This window comes from Natrix helvetica (assembly GCF_964273705.1).
Source record: "Natrix helvetica genome assembly, chromosome: 1".
NCBI classification, from domain to species: Eukaryota; Metazoa; Chordata; class Lepidosauria; order Squamata; family Natricidae; genus Natrix; species Natrix helvetica.
Genome location: NC_138548.1, coordinates 204,381,834 through 204,408,376, shown reverse-complemented (window position 1 = coordinate 204,408,376; position 26,543 = coordinate 204,381,834). Strand labels below are relative to the sequence as shown.

General features: G+C 43.3%; 1 protein-coding gene across 2 annotated transcripts; it reads left to right on the top strand.

Moving 5' to 3' along the window:
• Positions 1-3,823: 3,823 nt before the first annotated feature.
• On the top strand, positions 3,824-17,449 carry LOC309385346 (lysozyme C, milk isozyme-like). Of its 2 annotated transcripts, none has more exons than XM_081939709.1 (4): positions 3,824-4,063; positions 4,253-4,414; positions 7,576-7,654; positions 17,246-17,449. In XM_081939709.1, the coding sequence occupies exons 1-4, from the start codon at positions 3,934-3,936 to the stop codon at positions 17,310-17,312; spliced, it is 438 nt and encodes a 145-aa protein (XP_081795835.1). In that variant the 5' UTR covers positions 3,824-3,933; the 3' UTR covers positions 17,313-17,449. The 2 variants fall into 2 exon arrangements, with proteins under 2 accessions (XP_081795835.1, XP_081795834.1); XM_081939708.1 differs by lacking the exon at positions 17,246-17,449 and adding an exon at positions 10,148-10,429.
• Positions 17,450-26,543: the final 9,094 nt, after the last annotated feature.

Sequence of the window (26,543 nt, the reverse complement as noted above, 5' to 3'; positions counted from 1 at the left end):
TGTCAATTCCACCTACAGCACCCTCTGTCCTCTCAATTTCGGTTATGGGTAGATCCAGCAGTTGCACCGGTGGCTCTTCATTTCCAGGCTTCTCTGGCTTTCCTCTCAAATGTTCTGTGTAGAAAGCTTCTGCCTTCTCAATTGTATCAATTCTATATCTCTGTCCTTTCCATACAAACATGAGGCCTTCCGGAATCAACCATCTATAGTTAACTCCTATTTTAAGTAAGACTGTAGTCAAAAATTGATATTTTCTTCTTTTCTCTCTCACCCGTCTTGGTATTTGCTTAAGAATTGCAATCTCCTTGCCTTTGTATTCCAGTTTTTTATCTCTTGTGTTTTGCAGGATTTGTAGTTTTAGTGCTTTTTTCGTAAATCTTACATGGACCTCCCTTGGGAGGGAGTTCCTCGTTGCATATCTTGTGTTAACTCGAAATGTCTCATCTATCCCGTCCATTATCTTCTCCTCAGGTATCCCTAATATTTCTATGAGAATTTCGGATATTATTTGTGGCAGATTTTCACCCTTTTCTTCTACTATATTTTGAAACCTCAAAAAATATTCAGAGCGCTCCATCTCCAGTCCAATTATTACACTGCTTTCTGTTTCCACTTCATTCAATCTGGAATCAAACTCTTCGTCCCTCTTCTCTCTCTGCTTCTCTCTTTCAGCAATTTTTTGCATAACATCTTCTTGTTTTTTGACCCACTGTTGTATATCTTTTATATTTCTCTCTGCTTCGTCTGTTTTTTTTTCTATGTTCTCCATCTTCGTTTCCACATTGTCCAACTTCTTTACAAGTGTATCAAATTTTTCATCAGAGCTTGTTTGAAGTTTCTGTATTGCTTGCATAATTGAATCTAATGATATGGTCTTCTCTTTTTCCTGTTGGATCATAGATTGTATTGATCTTTGTCCTCCTGCCGGTGAGGAGGCAGGGGTTGTTGTTGTAGAACCCACTGGTGTTGGCTTTCTACTCATCTTGCTATTTTACTCTCTCTTCTTCTTCGTTTTGTGGTTCAGTCCAATTGCAGTTAACACTAGAAAAAAAAAAGAAGGTAGAAAGAGGAAAAGAGGGAGGGGGGAGGAAATAGGGGAAGAGAGTGTATGATAGTTAGATAAAAGTAATAGGGGGAGAAAGCAAGGTTTGATATAGGATATAAGAGAGAGGTAGAAGAGGGAGAGGGGTACAAAGAGAAAGTGAGTGAAAAGGGAAAGAAAAAGACAATCTGTATAAGAAAAATAAGGGTGAGTAAATGGAGCGGGAGGAGAGAAAGAAAAAAAATTGTATCTCTGTTATTTCAAGAAGAAAAAAAAGGGGAAATAAAAAAAATGGAAAAAGAAAAAATTGCAGACCAAGGAAAAAAAGAAAGGAAAAAAAAAAAGAAGGAAAAAATTGTTCAGCGCTTCCAGGCTCCAGGACTTCAGAAAAAAAAAAAAAAAGAAACAAACAACACACGCACCAACTAGAAAAAGGAAAAAGTCATCACATCCCCAGGAGAATAGTATAAACACTTGATGTAATTTCCAAAGTCACTCCAGTTTTCTCTTATAAGTCTTCCAAGATAAGTTTCCAGACCTTACAGCTCCACAAGGAACAGCCTGCAATAAACATCTGTGTTCCTTGCTTCTTATCAGGTCCTGACCTTGAATAAATGTCTTTTTCTCAAAATAATCCCAGCTGTAGGAATTGGCAACAATGTTTCAAAGTCCGCTAGATGGCAGTGTTAAAGTAACAGTGTTAAAATGTATCCAGTCCCTAGCCCCTCGAAGCGCTGCCTAAAAGAGAAAGTTAAGCTCAGCACAAAGAGGAAAAAAAAAAAAGTCTTTCAGGCATTAAAAGGTATATAAGAAAAAAGGCTCTGGTAAAGTTGCTTTAAAAAAAAAGAAAAAATAAGGAAGGGGGAATTAAAAATAAAGAGAGCTTCAACCGCAATTGTAACAACAGTAATGAAAGTCCCGTCTGGTTTCCAGTAAATAAAAAGGGAAGAACAAAAAGCCCAAATGGTTTCAATTAACTCTATTCAAACCCGCCGCTAAGTCTTCGGTTATTTTCTATTTCCTTTAATCTTCCAAATTAAGAGTGTCCTCTGTATAATTTAAGCAAAAAAGAAAAACTTTCTTCAAATACTCTCACCAAACCACGGCATGCTTTCTCTCTCTCCTGCTCTTGCTTCACGGAGCCGTCAGCCGCTTTGGCAGCCCGGGGGCTGGCTCCTGACCGCAGGCAAAAAGGGGTTTCACCAGGGTTTCCAGAGACTTTGTGAGTGTCTCTGGGTCCCCCGGAATTTCCCCTTACCTCCCACTGTCTCTTCGGGACAGCTTGGGTCCAATGGACCGTCCAAACGATCAGGATTCAACGGGTCATCTGGAGTAACCAGAAAACCCGTGGTAGCGCAGCGACGCGTGGCTCCTCCTTCCTTCCTCATTAGTTTTTTAGCCCTCAACTGCCTCTTCTTGTCAATCCATAATAACCACAGATTGAGGAAATCTTATTGCTACATACTCCGTTTACCATGCCTCCAAAGGAGCCAGTTTCTTACCATGCTGGAAAAATCAGACATCATCTTCCAAGGAGCTGCCGCAATGAAGACTGACTCTCTTCTTCCTCCTTATTGCAGCCAGTGAAGCCAATCGATATTCCAGATGTGAACTGTCTTTACATCTGAAGCGAAGTGGCCTGGATGGATATTATTGCTAAAATTTGGCCAACTGTGAGTTTTCTCAATCTTTTTCTCCACCTTCGCTAGCTCCAGGTTTGCAAGACAGATGCGAAATGAGGAACTTCCTTCCCAGAAAGAATTCATCCAGTCCACCCAATGAATAAAAAGCTCTGTTCAATTTTCTTACAATCATAAAAATATTATTTTGTCCCGTCCCAAATGGCTGGGGAGACCTCACACTTCACCCTGCACTAACACCCTTAGTTTTAAGAAGGTTTTCAATATCCACTTCATTGTCTGTTTGGCGCAACAGCAGAACAGGAGTGTGCTTAGACCATTTAGAAATGATATTATTCCTTATATAACCACATCGACCAGTTTGATTTTATTCTTGCACTCCACATATTGGGAACAATGAGTTTCTTTGCACAAAAATGATGATTTCTAAATGGTTTATGGGTGGAAAAGAGGGAAAGTCTTTGCGTTTTAAAATCTTCAATAAAATGAGTTTTGTGCATTATGCCCTGCCCTTTCTCATGCTTCATTTATTTCTTTTTGATATTTCATTATTCCTATATAATTGAACTGGTCACCAATCATTTTTACAGCAGAGCAGATGATACACACTGAAACTAGAGTTGAATTGAAACAACCAAACAGAAAACTCAACCAAATGAGAGAGAGGAAAGTCTTTGGGACGGGGATCCAAAAATATGAAGAAGGCAGCAATCACTGCACAATAAAAGTCTTGGTGGGATTCAGCCAGTTTGCACCACTTTCTAAGCAGTTTGGTGAACTGGTTGTTGGAGAAAACCATTAGGGCAGAGAACCGGTTGTTAAATTATTTGAATCCCACCACTGAATAAAATCCCTCTTCCTTTTTCACATATGTCGCATGCAAAATACATAAAAAATGATAGGGCTTCAATCATGCAGTTGTAACCATTACTTGTTCATTTTTGGCACCTCATTCCGTTTGACCCATGATCTCTCGGGGAGCTAAAAATGCTTTTCTCACTCATCTTTTTTAAATTGGTTTGGCTTCTTACGAAATTAAAAATGACCGTTAAAAATAGTTTTTTCTTCCTCTTTGTCCTCAACTGATTCGTTATTGTCCTTCTGATCCGTTATTGCTTCATGTTTGGGATTTACGATTGCTACATACTTTGTTATCAATCTCTCCTGAGTTTCCACTTTCACAAGCCGTGACTATAAAATCCAGGAGCCGAACTGGAGAAGTCAGACCTCCTCCTCTGAGAAGCTGCGGCAATGAAGGCCCTAGCGCTCCTCTTCCTCCTCATTGCAGCCAATGAAGCCAAAAAATTTCAAAGATGTGAACTGGCTTCAATTCTGAAAAGAGATGCCTTGGATGGATATAGAGGCTACAGATTGGGTGACTGTGAGTTTACTCTTTCTATCTCTCTGTGTTAGCCTGGTCCAGGTTTTCAAGTGGGATTGGTACTTGGTACTTCCTTGGTTGGGGGAAGAATGATTGAAGATAGTTAAATATTCTGTGTAAGAAACCAGGATAGCTTTTCATCTATAACACAAGCCTTTTATACTCCTTTCCCCATTTGCTTTCTTCCAGGGATGTGCATGGCTTATCATGAGAACGGATACAACAGCCGAGTTATAGGACCACCAAACACGGATGGCAGTCGTGACTATGGGATTTTCCAGATAAACAGCAGCTATTGGTGCAACAATAACCAGGGCCCTACAGCTAACGGCTGTAATAAGCCTTGCAGTGGTAAGACACCCAGTGTAGAGAAGAAATTGCCTTGATTAAGGAATACAAGAGTTGTTAGGAGAACAGTTAAGACAAAGTGGATGAGAAAAGAATGACAACTCAGTCCCTGGAAAGAAAGAAACATCCAAAAGCGAAAATGACTCTGGATTCTGTTTGGTATAAGAGTCTGGAGGAAGAAGTTTTGACAAGCTTTCAAAATTCTGTTATTGGTTTTGTTTTTTTTAAACAAAGTTTTATTGGTTTTTTTAGTATTTTGCAAAGGAAAAAGGTAGGGGAAAGGTTACAAATTTTGGCAACTGCAATGTGCGGTAGGTGCGCCCCCCCCTCCATACTCATAGTATACATTTACATATAATTCATTATTAAGTAGTAGCATATAGTCAGCATATAAATTCAATTGGTAATTTCGATCAGTTTATGTCAGGTGAATTTTCTTACTCATTTTTGTGATCTGAGCTTTCTCGGTGTTGCCCCATTTCCCCCCGCCGGCAGGGCTCCGGCCCCTCCCGTGTCCTGTATGTCTGGTGAAGAATCATCAGGTTTTTCTAGGAGTAGTTTATTTTTTTCCATAAAGGCCTGTGCCTCTATGGGTGTATTAATTCTAACTCTTGTCTCCTCCCAGAATATTAGCATGCCTTCAAGCATCAACCATCTAAACCACACCCCCTTCTGGTATAATTTATTCGCTAATTGCGAATAACTTTTTCTTTTTTCTCTTACTTTCTTGGGGGTCTGTTTCAGAATGGTTATCTCCTTATCTTTGTATGTCAGGGCTTGCCCCCTTTGTGCACTGAGAATTTCATCTCTTGTGCTTTTTCTGAGGAATTTAATGTGTACCTCCCTGGGAACATTGTGTATTCTAGCGTAGGCTGAGTTTACTCTATAAACCAGGTCTATTTCCCACCCCATCTGTTGCTTCTCTTTCTGGATGTAGTCAGCCAAAATGTTTGTCATGATGTCCCTTATGTTTTCATCATCTGTCTCTATCACATTTTGAAATCTAAGATAAAAAGACATTCTCTCAAACTCTATTTTCATCTGCTGGGTGTCTTTGTTTCCCTTCTGCATCCCTTCCATCCCCTCCCTCATCTCAGCCGCCCCACCCTCCAAAAGGTCCAATCTCTGTGAGTTCTTATTAATTTTGGCCTGGTTCTCTTTAATTTCTTCTTTCATCTCCTGCAGTTGTTTCTTTATTTCCTCTTGTCCCTGCAGGAGTTGCTGAAACATTTGTTGAAACTCCATCTCCATAGGTTTAGGTTGCATCAAGGCTATTATCATTGATTGTGTACTAGGACTGGAGGTTGCAGATGTCGGGGAAGAGGCAGCAAAGCCAGGCTTTCCAGGAGGTGGTTTTTTAGGTGACATTCTTTGTAGAATAAAGAGTTCAGTCAGTATAGAGAATGGTTAATCAGAAAGGCAGGACAGCCAGGAGAGTCCAGGAGACAGGAGGTCCAGGCAGAAGAGAGTTTTTGTTTCCACTAGCCCTGGCAATAGAGCAGAGTTTTTCACTCCAGGGAGATCAAAAAGTAGCAATCAACAAGAGATTTGTCTGAGTAGCACGGAGACAAAGACCGGAAGCCTGAGGTTTTAAAGGTGGAGTCAGATTTCACATTTCATAAAGACAATGGAAGTGCGCCATCTTGTCCTGCCAGCTTCGGGTTTAGAGGCAACAAATAAAGTTTTCAAAGTTCAATGTTCAAAGTTTCCAGATCATCATTGTTTTAAGGTTTAAATCCGAAAAATCACTTAGTGGGGGCGTGACATCATTGGTTGGGTCTCCCCCTCCTCCTCCTTCCCCTGGGGCTAAGAGCTAAATCGTTTCCAGCCGCCTGTCCAAGGAAGGGGGGGAATCCCCCTCCCTCCAGCCGCGCCTCTCCGATTCAAGCCGAAAGTAAAGTTCAAGCAACTGACTTTTTTTGTTAATGTTATTAGAGTTGTTAAAAGGAATGGAGGAAGTTCACGCCTCACCGCACAGCAGCCGCATCCTTCTATTCTCTTTTTCTCCAATCAGCATCGTAGCGAAGATGCCGGAGCGTCTCCCCATCGTGCTCCCCGGTGCCTGGAGCGAGGCGGGGGGCCCCCCGCCAGCCACTGCCGATCCAGGGATCCCCCGCAGTGCCGCCCCTTCGGCAGGATGCCTCTACGGAGCGTCCTGTGCCCCCCAAGGAGTGGGAAGCCCACCGGGGATGCGGGGGGCGAGCAGAGCTTGCCCGTCACTGTCGGCCACCGGAACCGGAAGTGAAAATTCTGTTATTGTTGCTGTTGCTGTTATGATGTAGTATTCCTGCAATCTGTTTCTTTCCTGATCTGACCTACTACCAAGGGCTATTACGTTGGAAAAGAAAAGAAAAAGTCCTCAATAAGTCAGGTGAAACCTTTGAAGAGGAGTTTTAGCCCTTCCTCTCCTTTATTGCTCTTTGTACTTGCTCAGTTTTGTCCAGTGCTTCGTGAAGTTTGGCTTTAAATCCCCCTGTCTTTCAAAATAGTTTCAAGTTCCTACTTGGCTTATCTGTGACAGGATCTAGCCACCATATTTTCTTTTGGCCTCTTATCCTTCCTCAATCTGCTCCTCCACTTTGTACTCCATTTCCCAAATTGTCACAAATCCTTTAACTTCCTTCACACAGACATATCTCACTTTGTGCCTCCACACCACCCACCACAACATTAGTCAATGTCTTGCCCAGAGGGACAAGTTAAAGGCAGCAATTTCAGCACTCGAACTCCAACTAGCAAGGAATCTGATTCGGTGCTCTCTGCCCTTTGTCAGAGAAATCTGGTTCTTGGACCCTGGTGAGACAATTTTTCTCTCACTCCTTTCCAAGAGTGCAAAAAAGCAGAATAACAGTATTAAGAGTTGGAAGGGACCTTGGATATTCAGCTCCAGGGGGGAAACAGGTTCCCAGTGCTCTACACTTTTCAGACTTGTTACTCTACACAGTTAGAGGATGAAAAATGGGATTCATTCTCTACAACAGCTGCATAAACAGTTGGTTACACTGGTAAAAACGTTGATGCATTACATAATAACTATTGAAGCCCTACAAGTTAAATGCCACATGGGTAAGAATCTGCTTTAAATAGTAATGTTATGCAAGTCTTTGGAAATCTTGTTTGAAACATCTGTGTTGGAACATATTCCAATTTGTCTTTCCTGGCAGCTTTCATAAATGATGACATCACAGATGATATTGTTTGTGCTAAGAGAATTGTCCGTGATCCCCAAGGGATGGATGCCTGGTAAGTCAATCTTTCATTAACATCTTCCTCTTGTAATGTAGCAATTGAACTGTCTTGAAAGCTAATTATCTTTCTTTAAATTAGTATACAACTTTTAGTCTCAATGGTAAAATACAATATGGCAATTTGTATTTTTCTTGCTACATTTGCATTCTGGATGCATTAGAATATGAGCTTTACTGTCTTTTAAACTCAGGTTTAAAAGTAGACTGGCACATACGTTATTAGAGGGGTTTGTTTATACCTATTACAGCTGATTAATTTCTTCCCAATAATTTCCCATTCGTTATCCACTTTTGTAATAATAATAATAATAATAATAAATTTATTTCTTAGCCGCACACTCTCCCGAAGGACTCGGGGCGGCGTACAATAAAACACATAAAAAACAGTATGGACAATACACAAACAGAATAAATGAACACGTGTACATGGAGGAGGTATGAAGATAAGAAAAGACAGTTAAAACATAGTTTAAAATCCCCTAATAAAAGTCTAAAAGTCACAAAAATTAAAAAACCCGTCAGGAGCAGTATGAACGAACTATGGTTGAGCCAGGCCAGCTACTTGAAATAGGTGCATCTTGAGCTTTATCCGGAAGGCGCGGAGGTCAGAGGTAGTCCTAATATCCGGGGGAAGGTCATTCCACAGGGCTCGGCCCGCAACAGAGAAGGCTCTACTCCTAGACGCCGCCCCTGACATTGTCTGGTGGATGGCACCTGGAGGAGTCCCTCTCTGTGCGAGCGAATTGGTCGCAGGGATGTATGGGGCAGGATACGATCCCGCAAGTAGCTAGGTCCTGAGCCATGGAGCGCTTTAAAGATCGTTATCAAGACCTTGAAACGCACCCAGTAGACCACAGGGAGCCAGTGCAGCTCGCGCAGGAAAGGTGTCACATGGGAGTACCTTGTACTCCCCATAATTACCCGCGCGGCCGCGTTCTGGACCAACTGTAGTCTACGAGTGCATTTCAAGGGAAGCCCCATGTAGAGAGCGTTACAGTAGTCCAGGCGAGACGTCACCAGTTGAGCCAGGCCAGCTACTTGAAATAGGTGCATCTTGAGCTTTATCCGGAAGGCGCGGAGGTCAGAGGTAGTCCTAATATCCGGGGGAAGGTCATTCCACAGGGCTCGGCCCGCAACAGAGAAGGCTCTACTCCTAGACGCCGCCCCCGACATTGTCTGGTGGATGGCACCTGGAGGAGTCCCTCTCTGTGCGAGCGAATTGGTCGCAGGGATGTATGGGGCAGGATACGATCCCGCAAGTAGCTAGGTCCTGAGCCATGGAGCGCTTTAAAGATCGTTATCAAGACCTTGAAACGCACCCAGTAGACCACAGGGAGCCAGTGCAGCTCGCGCAGGAAAGGTGTCACATGGGAGTACCTTGTACTCCCCATAATTACCCGCGCGGCCGCGTTCTGGACCAACTGTAGTCTACGAGTGCATTTCAAGGGAAGCCCCATGTAGAGAGCGTTACAGTAGTCCAGGCGAGACGTCACCAGCGCATGAGTGACTGTGCGCAAGGCATCCCGGTCCAATAGGGGGTGCAATTGGCGCACCAGGCGAACCTGGTGGAACACCCCCATTGCCATGGCTGCCACATGGTCATCCATGGACAGCCGAGCATCAAGGAGGACGCCCAAATTGCGCGCCATAAGCATACTATTATGCTTCTCACTTGTTTTGAAATCTTTTATTACAGGTTCAGCATTGGGGTTTGGTTGGTACTGAGTTGGGGCAGGTAGCAGAAGAATTTGGCAGATGGCCTTTTAAACACCAGGACTCTGGTCCTGTCGAGGAGCTCCACAGGATCAGAGAACTGGTAGATAAATAAAGCAGCGAGAGAAACAGGGAGAAATCATTTGTTAAGCCTCCAATCATAGGTTGAATAGGAAAAGGGGCTGCAGCAGCAAATGGTTAGATGGAAAACTGATAAACTGCACTTCTAGAGCCAAACAGCAATCGTATTATGTGGTCAAAAATAGAATCCTTTAAAAGTTAATTTGTTGTGTGCCCCTCTGAGGGATTCTATGATATGGGGGAGGATTTTGTGAGCCCTCTGGTGTTCACCAAAGACTTTGGACTTGAACTCCCTTTAGCTCTAGGTAGTGTAGACCCTACCTAGGATATGTGGGAACCAAAGAATCTCTTGGGCATTACTGGCATTCGGGCTTTATTGTGACAAATAGAAAGTTAGGACTATTTTAGCTCAAACAAAAAAAGTGTTGGATTTTAGCCTGGTGGAAAGGAATTCATTGACAAACCAGCAAATGAATTTTATCAATCAATAAAGAGGAAAGATGAATGAAATATAGTTGCTGCTAGCCTGGAAATTCCTGTCTCCTGCTTGAGCAGGGAGTTGGACTAGAAGACTTCCAAAGTCCCTTCCAATTCTGTTGTTTCCCACATTCTGTTATTCTTGAAGTAGATTTGCATAAACAATCAAACAACTGTGCCTGTGGTTTGGAAAGACATGCACTATTCTTACTCCTAGGGGTGGCTGGAGGAACCACTGCAAAGGAAGAGGTCTCTCACAATGGACTAGTGACTGCCAGCTCTGAGATGAATAATCCTGTACTTCTCTTCCGCATTTCTCTTCCTCCTCCTGAAATGAAAATGATGCTACCTCTTATACCGTATAACCAATCTTTCATACTTCGATTCGATACGTGTACCCCACAAGTTGGTAAAACAAGCTTCTTTGCATACAAATGATGATTTCAAAACTCTTTTAAACTCTTCAGATATCGCTTGAAAATGTTCAATAAAATGAATATTCTGCATTTTGTCATTTTTATTTCATCATTCATTATTCTCACATAACTGAACTGGCTATTAATCTTTCCTATGGCAGGGGAGAATTGTCTAACCAAATAAATCACTGGTTCAAAATTTGGTGTCACGTAATAGAGAGCCTGATGAATCTCTTCATACAATATTAGTAAACTATCTTGAAATTTTTACATGAAAATTCTAAATTGGCAGTCAAGGTCAGACAATATCTACAATGCACCTCCAGTTATACAGTATTAAGGCTTGGTTTTTGCAGTACAGTATAACTGATGTCTGAATTTAGAATCTGGTGGCCATCTTACTAGGATCCATCGTCCTGGCAGACACCAGAGTGTAAGAAATTGATGGAGATAGTGTCATTTTTGCAAAGAAAGCAATCTTTGAGAGATATGGATTTAAAAGTTCAGTAGGAAATTGGGACATTAAAGGTAAAAGGTTCAAGACTGGAAAACAGGAAAGGTCTGCTATTCTGATAAGCGAGTCAGCTTGGGTAAGCACATTAGTTAACAGTTTTAACCACACAGGGTCTAGTACAGCGATGGCGAACCTTTTTTGGCTCGCGTGCCACAAGCGGGGGGAGCGCAGGGGGATCGTGTGCGGGCGTGCCACACCCATAATGCAATGCGCAACCCCCCATTTTTACATGCTTTTTTCGCCCTCCCCAGGCTCCAGAGGCTTTATAGGAGCCTGGGGAGGGCAAAAAGAGCCTCCCCCGCCCCCCCGGAGGCCCTCCGGAGGCTTCAGGGACCGTCCGGAGGCTTCCCTGAAGCCTTCGGAGCGCTCAAAAGGATCTCCAAGCAAACTGGAAGTGACTTCTGGGTTGCTCGGAGGGTCATTTTAAGTGCTCCGACGGCATCAGGGAAGCCTCTGGATGGTCCCTGAAGCCTTCGGAACGCTTAAAACCACCTTCCGAGCAAACCGGAAGTGACGTCCGGTTTGTTCAGAGGGTGGTTTTAAGCGCTCCGAAGATGTCAGGGAAACGTTCGGACGGTCCCTGAAGCTCGGAGGGTTGTTTTAAGCATTCCGAAGGCTTCAGGGAAGCCTCCGGACGGTCCCTGAAGCCTCCGGAGCCTGGGGAGGGTGAAAAATGGCTTTAAAAAAGGTGAACTCAGCTGGCCAGCGTGCGCATGCATGATGGCCAGCTGACAGGGCAGCGCCTCGCGTGCCCTGACAAATGGCTCCGCGTGCCACCTGTGGCACGCGTGCCATAGGTTCGCCATCACTGGTCTGGTATATAGCGAAGAGATTAATTAACTGCTTGCCTCAATTTATTATGCTTATGCTGCAAGGATTGTAAGGAAATAGTTAATATAGGTTAAGAAATAAAAAAGGGACAAAAGGTAGTCTGGGAAAAGGGGAACTGGACAAAAGGTGGGGAAACAGATTAAGTATGGGGAAATTCACGGAGAAACAGGCATTCTGAGAAGACTGCAACCCTGTGGCCTTTGTCAAAGGGGGCTGAAGGGAGGGATTTGTGGTTCAGGTTGGAGGGAATAAAAATTGGAGAAATGTATTCCTGGGTGTGCCTACCTACTAGCCACCCATTCTTGAAAGGAAGTACCATTTTTTACGTGCAGTAAACTGCTTGCTGCTTCATTTCATGACATTGTCAAATTTCTGACTTGTGGGCCTGTTTCTCCCAATTGTATCCAAACAAGACAGCAACATTCGCAGATTAAATAATACAGGCAAAATTATTGTGATTTATGCTGTTCCAAACATGCTGTGATTGGCCCGACCCTCTGGAAAGACCTTCCCCCTGATATTAGAACAACCACGGACCTCCGCTCCTCCGTAAGAAGCTCAAAACCCACCTGTTTAGTCTATTCAGTGCATCAGTTAACAATTCAGAGGAAGACTGACCCAAAGTCACCCAGCTGGCTTCTTGCCTAAGGTGGGACCAGAACTCACGATGTCCTGGTTTCTAGTTTGGTGCTTTAGTCATTATTCCAAACTAGCTGTTCTGCAAACAATGAACCATGGTGGTGCGGTGGTCAGAGTGCAGTACTGCAGGTTACTTCTGCCACCTGTCTGCAAGTTGGCAGTTCAAATCTCACCAGGCTCAAGGTTCCATCCACACGAGGTGGGTAAAATGAGGACCCAAATTGTTGGGGGCAATATGCTGACTCTGTAAACCGCTTAGAGAGGGCTGTAAAAGCACTGTAAAGCGGTATATAAATTTAAGTGCTATTGCTATTATAATTAAATAGAAGACTACTTGATTTATATTCAGTCTCCTAAAACACCCCATTCTCCACTATGCTGTTTCTGCAGTGGTTTACTGCACTAGGGAAATGCAATTTGTTTCCTTTTTTGTATATGATTTTTATTAAAAGTATTAAACAAGAAGATGCAAACTAATGTAAAGTAAGGAAAAAGAGACATAAAGCAAAGAGGACAAAAATACAACAAAAGAAAAAAGTTGAGGAAAAACAAAATGAAGAAAAATGTTATAAAAGTAATATATTTTTACTTTCTAAAATGACACAATACTCTTTTTCCATAATCTATACTATTTAATCACCAGAATCATAAATCATGTTCCTTTTTTATTTTTATGCAAAACTTCCATAAGAAGCTTTCAGTCACCAATAAATATAAATAATATTACCAAGAGGGTTCACCAAATGGGGGTGGTGGCTGATGGGATAGAGAGGATTCTCATGGCCAGGTTTGTACTTTTAATTTTTATCTTTTTATTGTATACTAATTGATTTTGTACTTTTTAACTTTTATTATAGTGTAAGCTACTCAGAGATGTTGTATTAATCAGATGGGAGGCATAGAAATCCACTAAATAATAATAAATAATGGGTTTCCCCAGCTGGCTGGGGACTTCAGGGAGCTGAAGTCCATACACCTTCAAGATGCCAAAGTTGAGAAACATTGATATACTGAAATCATCTTCCATGGCTTTTTTGTCTAACTGTTTATCCAATAATCATGTAAGGGAAGGTCCTGGCTCCCATAGACTATTGATATATAAAACCATCTGTATCAAACTATACCTTTGAAACCAAATATTTTTAGTTTTTTTACATGATCACCAACATGATAAAATGTCCCCTCGTGTTGTTCATATTCCCAATGTGCATTTGAAGAGACTTTACATACATTCTAGATATTTTTTTTCTGGCCTTATGTACCAATGAGACATCCTTTTATAAAAATTCTCTTTTAGCTCATAACATAATGTACGGTAAATACAACAACTTTAACCACATATTTTCCTACTGATCATCTGCATATTATACCACTCTAACCTGTTCTTCCTCTGCTTCAAATATCAACAGGTTTGCACATTTTTATAATTACAGTTCATGTTCATCATCAAAACACAATTATATTTCAAATTCTGCCACTCTTTGCTTCATACTATGCCTTTTCATCTATTTTAAATCTTTCAGATGACTGTAAATGGGAAATCATTGACAATTATATCCATCTGCTATTCATTGCTCTCTTTATCTGATTTGAAATTCCCCTTGAGGATTTTTCAATAAGTTCAATATGTCAACTCTTTATCTTTGCCAGTTCTCTTCCATAATATGCTTCTTGAGCTGAGAGACCTCAAGGTATTTGTGGCCACAACCTGGGTTTATATTTATTGCATATCTTTAATACAATACAATACAATAGTAGAATTGGAAGGGACCTTGGAGGTCTTCTAGTCCAACCCCCTGCCTAGGCAGGAAACCCTATACCGTTTCAGACAAATAGCTATCCAACATCTTCTTAAAGACTTCCAGTGTTGGGGCATTCACAACTTCTGGAGGCAATCTGTTCCACTGATTAATTGTTCTCACTGTCAGGAAATTTCTCCTCAGTTCTAAGTTGCTTCTCTCCTTGATTAGTTTCCACCCATTGCTTCTTGTTCTACCCTCAGGTGCTTTGGAGAATAGTTTGACTCCCTCTTCTTTGTGGCAACCTCTGAGATATTGGAATAATGCTATCATGTCTCCCCTAGTCCTTCTTTCTCTTAAGCTAAACATACCCAGTTCCTGCAACCGTTCTTCATATGTTTTAGTCTCCAGTCCCCTAATCATCTTTGTTGCTCTTCTCTGCACTCTTTCTAGAGTCTCCACATCTTTTTTACATCGTGGCGACCAGAACTGAATGCAGTATTCCAAGTGTGGCCTTACCAAGGCATTATAAAGTGGTATTAACACTTCACATGATCTTGATTCTATCCCTCTGTTGATGCAGCCTAGAACTGTGTTGGCTTTTTTGGCAGCTGCTGCACACTGCTGGCTCATATTTAAATGGTTGTCCACTAGGACTCCAAGATCCCTTTCACAGTTACTACTACTGAGTAAGGTATCACCTATACTGTACCTGTGCATTCCGTTTTTGTTGCCTAAATGTAGAACCTTACTCTTTTCACCATTGAATTTCATTTTATTAGATAGTGCCCAATGTTCAAGTTTGTCAAGATCCTTCTGTATCTTAAGCCTATCTTCTGGAGTGTTGGCTATTCCTGCCAGCTTGGTATCATCTGCAAATTTGATGAGTTCCCCATTTATTCCCTCATCCAAATCATTGATGAAGATGTTGAAGAGTACTGGGCCTAAAACAGAGCCTTGGGGTACTCCACTACATACTTCCCTCCATGTAGATGCAGTTCCATTGAGAACTACACGTTGAGTGCGGTTGGTCAGCCAGTTACCAATCCATCTGGTGGTGATGCTGTCTAACCCACATTCTTCTACTTTATCTAGTAGTAGGTTATGGTCTACCTTATCAAAAACCTTACTGAAGTCCAAGTAAACTATATCAACGGCATTCCTCTGGTCCACTAATTTTGTCACATTATCAAAGAATGCAATAAGATTAGTCTGGCATGATCTGTTTTTGACAAATCCATGTTGGCTTTTGGCTATTACTTTGTTTGCTTCTAGGTGTTCGCAAATTCGTTGCTTGATTATTTTTTCCAGAATCTTTCCTGGTATTGAGGTTAGGCTGATAGGTCTGTAGTTTCCTGGATCTAATTTTTTCCCTTTTTTGAAGATGGGAACCACATCAGCTCTTTTCAAGTCCTCTGGTAGTTCCCCGGTGTTCCAGGATCTCTGAAAGATATAATTCAGTGGTTCTGAGATCTCGTCTGCTAGTATATGCTAATATGTATATGTATATGTATATAGTATATGCTAATATGGTATGATGAAGGGAGCTATTTTGAGGGAAGGAGAACTCTCAAAAAAAATATCAATGTTGGAAAAAAATCCTGACAAAAGACAGGATGTGACAATTGAAAAAAGGCCCACTGAATTTCCTCATGGTAACTTCCTTTGTGAATTGAGAGGAGCATGGAAAGTCCCCAAGATTGCAGGCTGCTGGAGAGAGGATTTTATTGGATGCGATGAAGGTGGGACGTAAATAAGTGTTATAGTATCTCCTGCTCCTATTTCCAAAATCTAATGAATATCTAGAACAAACAGGAGAATAGAATAGAACTCCTAGAATAAAAAGAAGGTGAAATGGGAAATGAAGGAACTAATTTTAACTTCTATACTGGAAACTGAGCTGAAATCTGATAGGGATTTCTTTAGCTGTTTCTATTCTATTTCTCTGAACACAGTGACTATTCATGAGAGCAGCTTTGGCACGCGACAAGTGGGGCGGCCAAACAGGAATGGCAGTCACGACTATGGGATATTCCAGATAAACAGCCATTGGTGGTGCAACAATTACCAGGGCCGTACAAATGATGGCTGCAATAAACCTTGCAGTGGTAAGATATGTAGGGTAGAAGAGATATAATCTTGATATTAGGAGAACTATTAAGAGAAAAGTTGATGAGAAAAGAATGATAACTCAGTCCTGGGAAAGAAGGAAGCATCTGAAAGAGATTGAAAATGCCCCCACTTTGATCCTGTTTGTGTGTGAGATGGGAGAGAGAAACTTTTAAAATTCTCTTCTTATTATTGTAGTCTATGACAATGAAGTAGTATAGATTCCCATAATCCTTGTAGTGTTTGCTTCCTGACATGATCTACTACCAAGGGCTGACACCTATTTCATTAGAAAAGCAAAAAAGCGAAATGTTCCAAATATCCCTTATCCAGTTTTGCGCCTGTCAGCTATATATAGATCTTTTCAAACACAGGTTCACTATCAAGATTTAGCACCCAGTTGGGACAGGCAGGAAAAGAATTTGGTAAACGGCCTTTTACCAAAAGATTCTGATCTCAACAAATGAGCTCCAACGGATCCAAGAACTGGATCCATAAAGAACCTAGTAGTGAGACAAGCAAGGAGCTATAATTTGTGACGCTTCCAATTATAGGATGGGTAGGAAAGGGGCTGCAGCAGCAGATTATTATATAGGAAACTGTTAAACCAGCAATCAGCATTTAAAAGCAAATTATAAAGATATTGTGTGGTCAACAATTAGAGTTATCTACATAGCAATAATTGCTCACGGTGTGCCCTTCTAAAGCACTCTAAGATTTTGTACAGGATTTTATGACCCCTCTGGTGCTCACCCAATACTTTGGAGTTTAAGTGTCTTTAGCCCTTGCTAACATGGACTCTGGCAAGTTTATGTTGGAGACTGGAGTCCAATGTATCTATTGGGCATCAGTGGTATGTAGGCTTTATTATGAGAAATAGAAACTCAGGGCTATTTTAGCTAAAACAATTATTTTCCTTTCATTTTAACAAAGGGGAAAGGGGATTTATTGAAAAAACTAGCTCACCTTGAAACTTCCTGACTCTCTTGAAGCAGAGTTATAGCAGGAAAAAAATAAGCATGTGTGTGAGGTAGAAAGGAAAACAATCTTCTCATCCTTACTTCTAGGGTTGGCTGGAAAAACAAATGCAAAGATAGAAATCTGTCTGAAAGGACTCGGGGCTGCAACCTCTGAGACTGTTGATCCTCCATTTCTTTTTCCCCTCCTGTGATGAAAATGATGCTACCTCTCACATAAGCAAAATTTAACAACTTGATTCTATGCTTGTACCTCACATGTTTAAAAGAATGGCTTTCTTTGCATACAGATGATGATTTCTGGGTGGAAAATAGGAAAGTAGCTTGCTTTTTTTTTTAACTCTTCAAAAATTGCTTCAATAAAATGAGGATTGTGCATTACTGGATGTCCTTCCCTGTTTCATCATTTATTTATTTCCTTTTTCATCTTACAGTTATTACTCATAACTGAACTGGCTACCAATCTTTTCTGTGGCAGGAGATACCTGTGTAACAGGGGTAGATTTCAAAACTTTTTACTACCGGTTTAGTGAGGGGCAGGTTGGGGGCATGTGACTGAGTGGGCGTGGCCAACTTGGCATCACTCATGCACACGCCCACTCAGTCACATGCCCCCCCACATACCCACGCCCACTGAACGGGCGAAAATTTCTGTTTTGCCAGCTGGGAGGCTTTCCCCGCCACCGCTGCTTTTACAGCACCGAATGGTCCATGCCCCCCTTACATACACAAACACACACACACAAACACACACTGCTTGCCACAGCATGAGTTTTGCACTCCGGAGCTTCAGGGAAGGTCCTGAGTTCAACTCTCACACTTGACAATGATTTATTTTTCTGTTAAATTCTAAATTGCTAAAAGCAATGTATAAAAATAGTAATAATTTAAAACCATGTAAAACAGGTGCAAAACACACAAACATTCATAATGATGACTCAAATTCACTGGCCCAGTGACTGAGGAAGCAACAAGATGCTCAGGAAGTCAAAATCTTTCAAAAAAGCAGAATTGAGGCTGTGCGGATCTCAGGGATTCTTGCTTCCTGGGATCCAAAGGATTTACTGTTTCGATCAGATCTGAAATAGTCTAATCCTATTAGATCTTACTAGATAGATAGATAAAATTGGAGATGAATTAGTCCTGCAGGCATCCTGAAAACATGTAGAACTTTTGCAGATAAAAACTATTACCCTGAATTTCCCAATAAACTAAGTGGCAACTGTTGGAATACAGTGTTCATGTATTTCATGCAACAATACAGCAGCAGGGATATATATTCTGCAACCAGTGTTTGTAACTGGCTATGATGGTTAGTCTCCCAGGACAGCCTATGTTGAGTTCACTGCACTGTGAATGCTGTGAATAATTCACAGAATCCAATTATAGAATTCAGCAATTTCAGATCATGATGGAGAAAAATCTATATGGTCACAGAGAGATGATGATGACTTACACAGGTAAGAAGAGTAAAAAAGCAATAAAATCAAGAAATGAAATACAATTCCCTGGGTTATTTCAATATGTTGCATTACTACGTAAATTTCATCAGGCAAAAAAAACATACACCAAAACCATAGTTGTATAGAAACAAATAAACAGAAACCTCAACTAAATGTTGATTTCAAATTTTTATTGGTTTTTAAAAAAAATTGAAGGAAAAGGTTACAGGGTTATAAAGACATTTTGGCAGCTACATCGTGCGGGGGGGGGAGGAAACCCCCCCCAGGTCTTGCAACTTCTACAAACAATGATAAAAAAATATCAACAATTACCTAAGTATTAGCAGTTTTAAATTTAACACAAAAACATCAGTATGTTTCAATCATTTGTTTTGTATCACTTCCATGAAAGTACATTGTAGCAACAATTGCAATAGTGTTCCAAGTCACTTTTGTGATCTGAGTCTTCTAACTGTTGCATCCTTTCTCCCATCCACCGGCTGGGCCTCAGCCCCTCCCTCCTTTGTTTCTTGTGTAACATCCCCCATTTCACCTAAAAGAGCACTGTGTTTTTTAGCGAAAGCCTCTGCTTCCACTGGTGTGTGAATTCTAATTCTGCTGCCCTCCCAAAAAATTGGCACTCCTTCTGGAAATAGCCATTTAAACCAGACCCCATTATTATATAATTTTTTTCCTAAGAAGGAATATTTCCTTCTATTATCTCTTACTTTCTTTGGGATCTGTTTAAGAATGGTTATTTCTTTATCTTTATATTTTAATGGTCCTCCCCTTTGAGCTCCTAGATGAAAATGATGCTACCTCTCACATAAGCAAAATTTAACAACTTGATTCTATGCTTGTACCTCACATGTTTAAAAGAATGGCTTTCTTTGCATACAGATGAGGATTTCTGGGTGGAAAATAGGAAAGTGGCTTGCTTTTTTTTTAACTCTTCAAAAATTGCTTCAATAAAATGAGGATTGTGCATTATTGAATGTCCTTCCCTGTTTCATCAGTTATTTATTTCCTTTTTCATCTTACATTATTCCCTCATAACTGAACTGGCTACCAATCTTTTCTGTGGCAGGAGATACCTGTGTAACAGGGATGGGTTTCAAAACTTTTTACTACCCATTTGGTGGGCGTGGGAAGGTGGGGTGGGGGGGCATGTGACTGAGTGGGCGTGGCCAACTTGGCATCACTCATGCACACGCCCACTCAGTCACATGCCCCCCCACCTACCCACGCCCACCGAACCGGCAAAAATTTCTGTTTTGCCAGCTGGGAGGCTTTCCCCACCACCGCTGCTTTTACAGCACCGAATGGTCCATGCCCCCCCTTACATACACATACACACACACGCACACACACACACACTGCTTGCCACGGCATGAGGCGAGTGCAGCTGGGGAGAAATCAGGGGGAGGAGAAGGCTGAGCTTCTGCTAGGGCAGTGGTTCTCAATCTTCCCAATGCCATGACCCTTTAAAACAGTTCCTCATGTTGTGGTGTGACCCCCAACCATAAATTGGTGTCTCGGTTCCTAAGACCATCGAAAATATGTGTTTTCCGATGGTCTTATGCGACCCCTGTGAAAGGATCGTTTGACCCCCAAAGGGGTCCGGACCCACAGGCAGAGAACCACTGTGCTAGGGAGATGGGAAAGCGAGCCAAGTCACCTCAGTGAGCACCGCTCTTCCTCTTAGCCGCCTCTCAAGGTTGACTGGGTTGGACCTATGACTGTTCTTGCCTGCCCTGCTTTTCCTTCTCATAGCTGACACCATGTTTTGTGGGAATAAAAATGGTCATGCAGAGAGAACCAGAAGAGGAAGAAGCAGGTCCTGAGTGGGCAGGCCCAACATGCCTGGGTTTTCCTCCCCTCCCCTCAACGCAGCCATTCCCTCTGCTCACCCATCCAATTTTCTGACACATTGCAAGACAGCTCTCAAAGAGAATGAAGCAGGTATGGCACACCCAGAGCTGCCGCTTTTTCTTTGCAACAGCTGAGGACGGAAGAGGAACCAGGGAACTATGGGGAGTCTCCAACATGTTGCACACACACACCCCAGCCTTCATCTGTGCCTCCGCACCATTTTCAAGCACCCAGCTTGCCGGCCTGTCCCCCATCCCTATCGTAGCTACAATGGCAGGGGCTTTGGGAGATGCTGGCCAGCACAGAGGTGCAGGTGAAGGCTGGGAGGGGGACACATGGGAGGTTCCCTGCAATTCCTCAGTTCCTCTTCCATCCTCAGTTCTTGCAAAGAAGAAGCAGCAACTAGACCCGCGCCAGTCCGGCTTCCGACCCGGGCACAGCACGGAGATGGCCGTGGTCGCGTTGGTCGATGATCTCTGGAGGGCCAGAGATAGGGGTTGTTTCTCTATCCTGGTCCTATTAGATTTCTCGGCGGCTTTCGATACCATCGACCATGGTATTCTGTTGCACCGGCTGGAGGGGTTGGGGGTTAGGGGCACTGTTTTACAGTGGTTCGGCTCCTACCTCTCCGACCAGACGCAACGTGTGTTGGCAGGGGAGCAGAGATCGACCCTGAGCCCCCTCACTTGTGGCGTGCCGCAGGGGTCGGTCCTCTCGCCACTCCTGTTCAACACATACATGAAACCGCTGGGTGAGATCATTCGTGGCTTTGGGGTGGGATATCATCTGTACGCTGATGATACTCAGCTGTACATTTCCACCCCGAACCACCCCAACGAGGCCGTCGAAATGATGTCCCGGTGCTTGGAGGCCGTACGGGTCTGGATGGGTGACAACCAACTCAAACTCAACCCCTCCAAGACGGAGTGGCTGTGGCTTCCGGCCCCCCGGTTCAACCAGTTGCTTCCATCTCTGGCCATCGGGGGCGAGCAACTGGCCCCCATTGAGCGGGCGTGCAATTTGGGCGTCCTCCTGGATGCCTGGCTGTCCATGGATGACCATGTGACAGCCGTGGCAAGGGGGGCGTTCCACCAGGTCTGCCTGGTGCGCCAATTGCACCCCTTATTGGACAGGGATGCCTTACGCACAGTCACCTATGCGCTGGTGACGTCTCGCCTAGACTACTGCAATGCTCTCTACATGGGGCTTCCCTTGAGATGCACTCGGAGACTACAGTTGGTCCAGAATGCGGCCGCACGGGTGATTATTGGGAGTACTAGGTACTCCCATGTAACACCTCTCCTGCGCGAGCTGCACTGGCTTCCTGTGGTCTATCGGGTGCGTTTCAAGGTTTTGATTATGATCTTCAAAGCGCTCCATGGCACAGGACCTAGTTACCTGCGGGATCACATCCTGCCCCATACACCCTACGACCAATTCGCTCGTATAGAGAGGGACTTCTCCGGGTGCCGTCCACTAAACAGTGTCGGGGGGCGACACCCAGGAGCAGGGCCTTCTCTGTGATGGGCCCAGCCCTTTGGAATGACCTCCCCCTTGACATCAGGATTAGTTCCGATCTTTCGTGTAAAGCTCAAGACCCACCTTTTTCAATTATCTGGCCTGGCTCAACCGTAGTTTCATCCTATTCCTCCTGACAGTCTTTTTTATATTTGTAATTTTTAATTTCGGGTATTTTAATTGCTAATTTTATTACTATTACTGTATGTATTTAATGATTGTTACCTCCTCCATGTATGTGTATGCATGTATGTGTATGTTTATATGTATATATGTATGTGCTCTTATTGTACGCCGCCCCGAGTCCCTTGTGGAGAGGGAGCGGCTAACAAATTAAATTTATTATTATTATTATTATTATTATTATTATTATTATTATTATTATTATTATTATTATTATTATTAATAATAATAATAATAATAATAATAATAATAATAATAATAATAATAATAATAATAATAATAATAATAATAATAATAATAATAATAATAATAATAATAATAATAACTCTGGGTGTGCCGTGCCTGCTTCGTTCTCTTGGTGAGCTGCCTTGCAAAATGCCAGAAAATTCCCCACAGGGCAGAATTTCACAACCTTGGAGGTTGCCACTCACTTCCTACTAGGAATGGTGACCGCCAGACTCAAAGCACCACAGCCATCTTCTCAGGGTACCAGATTTCTCCTCTAGGAAAGCAGTGAGTGGGTGGGAGTGGCCTGGCCTCCAATGCTTCATCCGGCAGGGGCACGGAGGGAAGGACACAGCAGCGGGGGAGGCTGGACATCCCCAAAGCCAGCTCTCGGAGGAAGGAGGCAGGGATGCTGTCCTGGGACTCGCTTCCATTACCGCTCATCGCCACCACCCGTGTGGGATGGAGCATTGGAGGCCAGCCTCCTGCCCGCCCGCCTGCTTCCTTGCTGCTTTCCCTGCTGGCCATCCAGTTGACCAGGTGGGGCCCAGGTTGCAACCAGCGGGGAGGGGGTATGTGCAGAGTAAAATAGGAGGCATGCCACCCAGCAGAGGGTCTGTGCGGAGGGAAGAGTGGGGGAGGTTGGCCATCCCCCCAAGCCAGCTCTCAGAGGAAGGAGGCAGGGATGCCAGCCTGGGGCTCACTTCCCTTACCATTTGCTACTGCTGCTGCTGCTGTCATTACTGCCCATGCTGGATGGAGCGTTGGAAGCCAGGCCAATTTTTTGCTAAGGGCTAGGCCAGCGATGGCGAACCTTTTTTGGCTCGCGTGCCACAAGTGGAGGGAGCGCAGGGGGGTTGTGTGTGGGCGTGCCACACCTATAATGCAATGTGTGACCCCCCAGTGCGCATGCATGCACTACAGCCACTCCCCCATTTTTACATGCTTTTTTCGCCCTCCCCAGGCTCCAGAGGCTTTATAGGAGCCTGGGGAGGGCGAAAAGAGCCTCCCCCGCCCCCCCCTGGAGGCCCTCTGGAGGCTTCATTTACTATCCGGAGGCTTCCCTGACGCATTCGGAGCGCTAAAAATGACCCTCCAAGCAAACCGGAAGTCACTTAAAACAATCCTCCAAGCAAACCGGAAGTGACTTCCGGTTTGCTCGGAGGGTCGTTTTCAGTGTTCCGAAGGCTTCAGGGACTGTCCGGAGGCTTCACTGACGCCTTCGGAGCACTTAAAACGACCCTCCAAGCAAACCGTAAGACACTCAGATGGTCATTTAAGAATTCTGAAGGCTTCAGGGAAGCCTCCGGACGGTCCCTGAAACCTCCGGAGGGCCTATGGGAGGGTGGGGGAGACTCTTTTCACCCTCCCCAGGCTCCTATAAAACCTCTGGAGCCTGGGGAGGGCGAAAAATGGCTTTTAAAAACAGTGAACTCAGCTGGCCAACACGTGCATGCACGCTGGTCAGCTGACAGGGCAGCACCTCGCATGCCCTGACAAATGGCTCCGCGTGCCATAGGTTCGCCATCACTGGGCTAGGCTATCATGAATGCAGCTTGCCTTTGTGTAGGCAGGAGGAGACAGTTCTGTGGATCAACATGGCGAAGGCAAGGCAGGACAAACATTGGAGCAGATGGGGGTGTGGCCAGCCATTGCAATAAAAATTGTTCTGTGCATGCGCAGAAGCAAAATGCAGGATACCAGTTCAAGGGGGTTGCAGGCCTGGGTCACTGCCGGTTCCAGTGACCTAGGCCACCAAACCACTACCAGTTTGGCCAAACCAGTCTGAACCAGTAGGAACCTACCACTGGGTTATCATTGGCTCAAAGCTTGACTTCATTTAACAGAGATACTGATGCATCTCTTCATACAATATTAGTAACTTATTAGAACCTTTTTTGGCTCGCGTGCCATAAGTGAGGGGAGCACCAGGGGGTCATGCACAGGCATGCCGCACCCATAATGCAATGCGAGACCCTCCAGTGTGCATCCCCACATGAGAGGCACTCCCCCCCATTTTTTGCATGCTTTTTTGCCCTCCCCAGTCTCCAGAGGCTTTATAGGAGCCTGGGGAGGCTCCTATAAAGACTCTAAACCCTGGGGAGGGCGAAAAATGGCTTTTAAAAAGGCTGAACTCAGCTTGCCAGCGCGCGCATGCTCATGTGCAGTGTTCAAGGTAAATTGTTCTGTGTGCATGCGCAGAACAATTTACATTGAACTGCACATGCGCAGTTAATATCCAAAATGGTGGCAGCCAAGCAGCAGCGAGGGAACTAGTTCGAGGGCGTATCAGACCTAGGTCGCTGCCAGTTCTGCAACCCAGGCCTGAATTCCAGAACCGGTTCAGCTGAACTGGGCTGAACCAGCAGCAACCCACCTCTGATTCAATCTCTTAAAACACCCCACCATCCCATCGTACTGCTTCTGCAGTGGTTGACTGAATCATGGAAATGCAACTTGTTTACCTTTTTTATAACTTTTAATAACATTATTAAACAAGAAGATATAAACTAAAACAAACTAATATAAGCAAGGAAGAAGAAAGCAAAGAGAAACCAAAAAGTGCAAGAAAAGAAAAAAAATTGAAAACAACTGAAGAAAAATGGTTTCTGATATGTTTACAGCAGTTATAAACAAATCTATTTTAACCTCTCTCTCTCTCTCGAATTACATCATATTGCTCTTCTTTCAATAATCTATTCTATCGAATCATCAAAACCATAAATCATGCTCATTTATTATACAAAAATCCCATAAGACATTTCCAATCACCAATAAATAGATCGAATAAATCAAGTTATCTGTTTAAGCAAAAGTCATCTACCAGAATTCATTCCTTCATAATGGGTAGTGTCAAACCTTTCAATTTTTCTGTGCATAGTAATCCCATTTTAGTAATTATATATTAAAATAATCTTGCATGGACTTTTTCTGTTTATCCATCAATCCTAAAAGGGAAGGTTCTGGCATCAATAATATATTGATCTATATACAATTATCTGTACCAAAGTATGCATTTGAATAATGTTAAAAAGTTTTTTTTACATGTCCACCAAGCATGAAGATACATCCCTTCATGCTGTTTACATTTCCAACATACACTTGAAGAACCTTTATACATTCTAGATAAGTGATGGCGAACCTTTTGTGGCTCGTGTGACAAAAGCAGGGGGAGCGCAGGGGGAGTCATGCACGGGTGTACCACATCCATAACGCTATGTACACGACCCCAGCATGCATGCGTGCATGACCAGCACTCCCACCCACTTTTGGCGTGCTTTTTCACCCTCCCCAGGCTCCAGAGGCTTTATAGGAGCCTGTGGAGGGAGAAAACAGCCTCCCTCGCTCCACCAGAGGCCCTCCGGAGGCTTCAGGAGCTTCCCTGAAGGCTCCGGATGGGAAAAAAATGACCCTACAAGCAAACCGGAAGTCACTTCTGGGTTGCTTGTAGAGCCAGTTTTAGCCCTCCTGAGTGTTCAAGGGCCTTCCGGAGGCTTCCCTGAAGGCTCCGGATGGGGAAAAAATGACTCTACGAGCAACCCAGAAGTGACAAATGGCTCTGTGTGCCACTTGTGGAACGAGTGCCATAGGTTCGCCATCATAGTTCTAGGTCATTTTTCTGACCTCATGTACAATGAGACTCTCTTTGACACAATGTAAATAACCAAAATTTTTATCCCAATATGCAATTACTGAAAAAGCCCATCTGGAGAAATTTTTTTATGGTAACTTTCTTTGCAAATTAAGAAAGTTAATTCTTAGGCTTAAGAAAGTTAATTCTCCACAGGCTATAGGAGAAATGATTGATGAACACAATGAAAGATGGGGTGTAAATATGTGCAAACGTGTTGTTGTACACATTGCCGGGTTCGGCTTAAGATCAGTCCCACACTCACAGCCCTCATCAAGACCTGTATTCAAATTACTTTCAACTGAACATTGAGGAACAACTGAAGGGCGACTGAATTTAAAATAATAGCAAAACTTCACAGGCTCCAATGTACATTTGCTCTTTCTCATATACACACAAACAAACACTGGATCCAAAGTTATCCACATCCTTCTCGACTAGATGGTAGGCACTCATCAGAAGCTGCCAGACTTGATCCAAAGGTGGCTGAAAGTGTAAATGGGCTTGTGGATCTTTT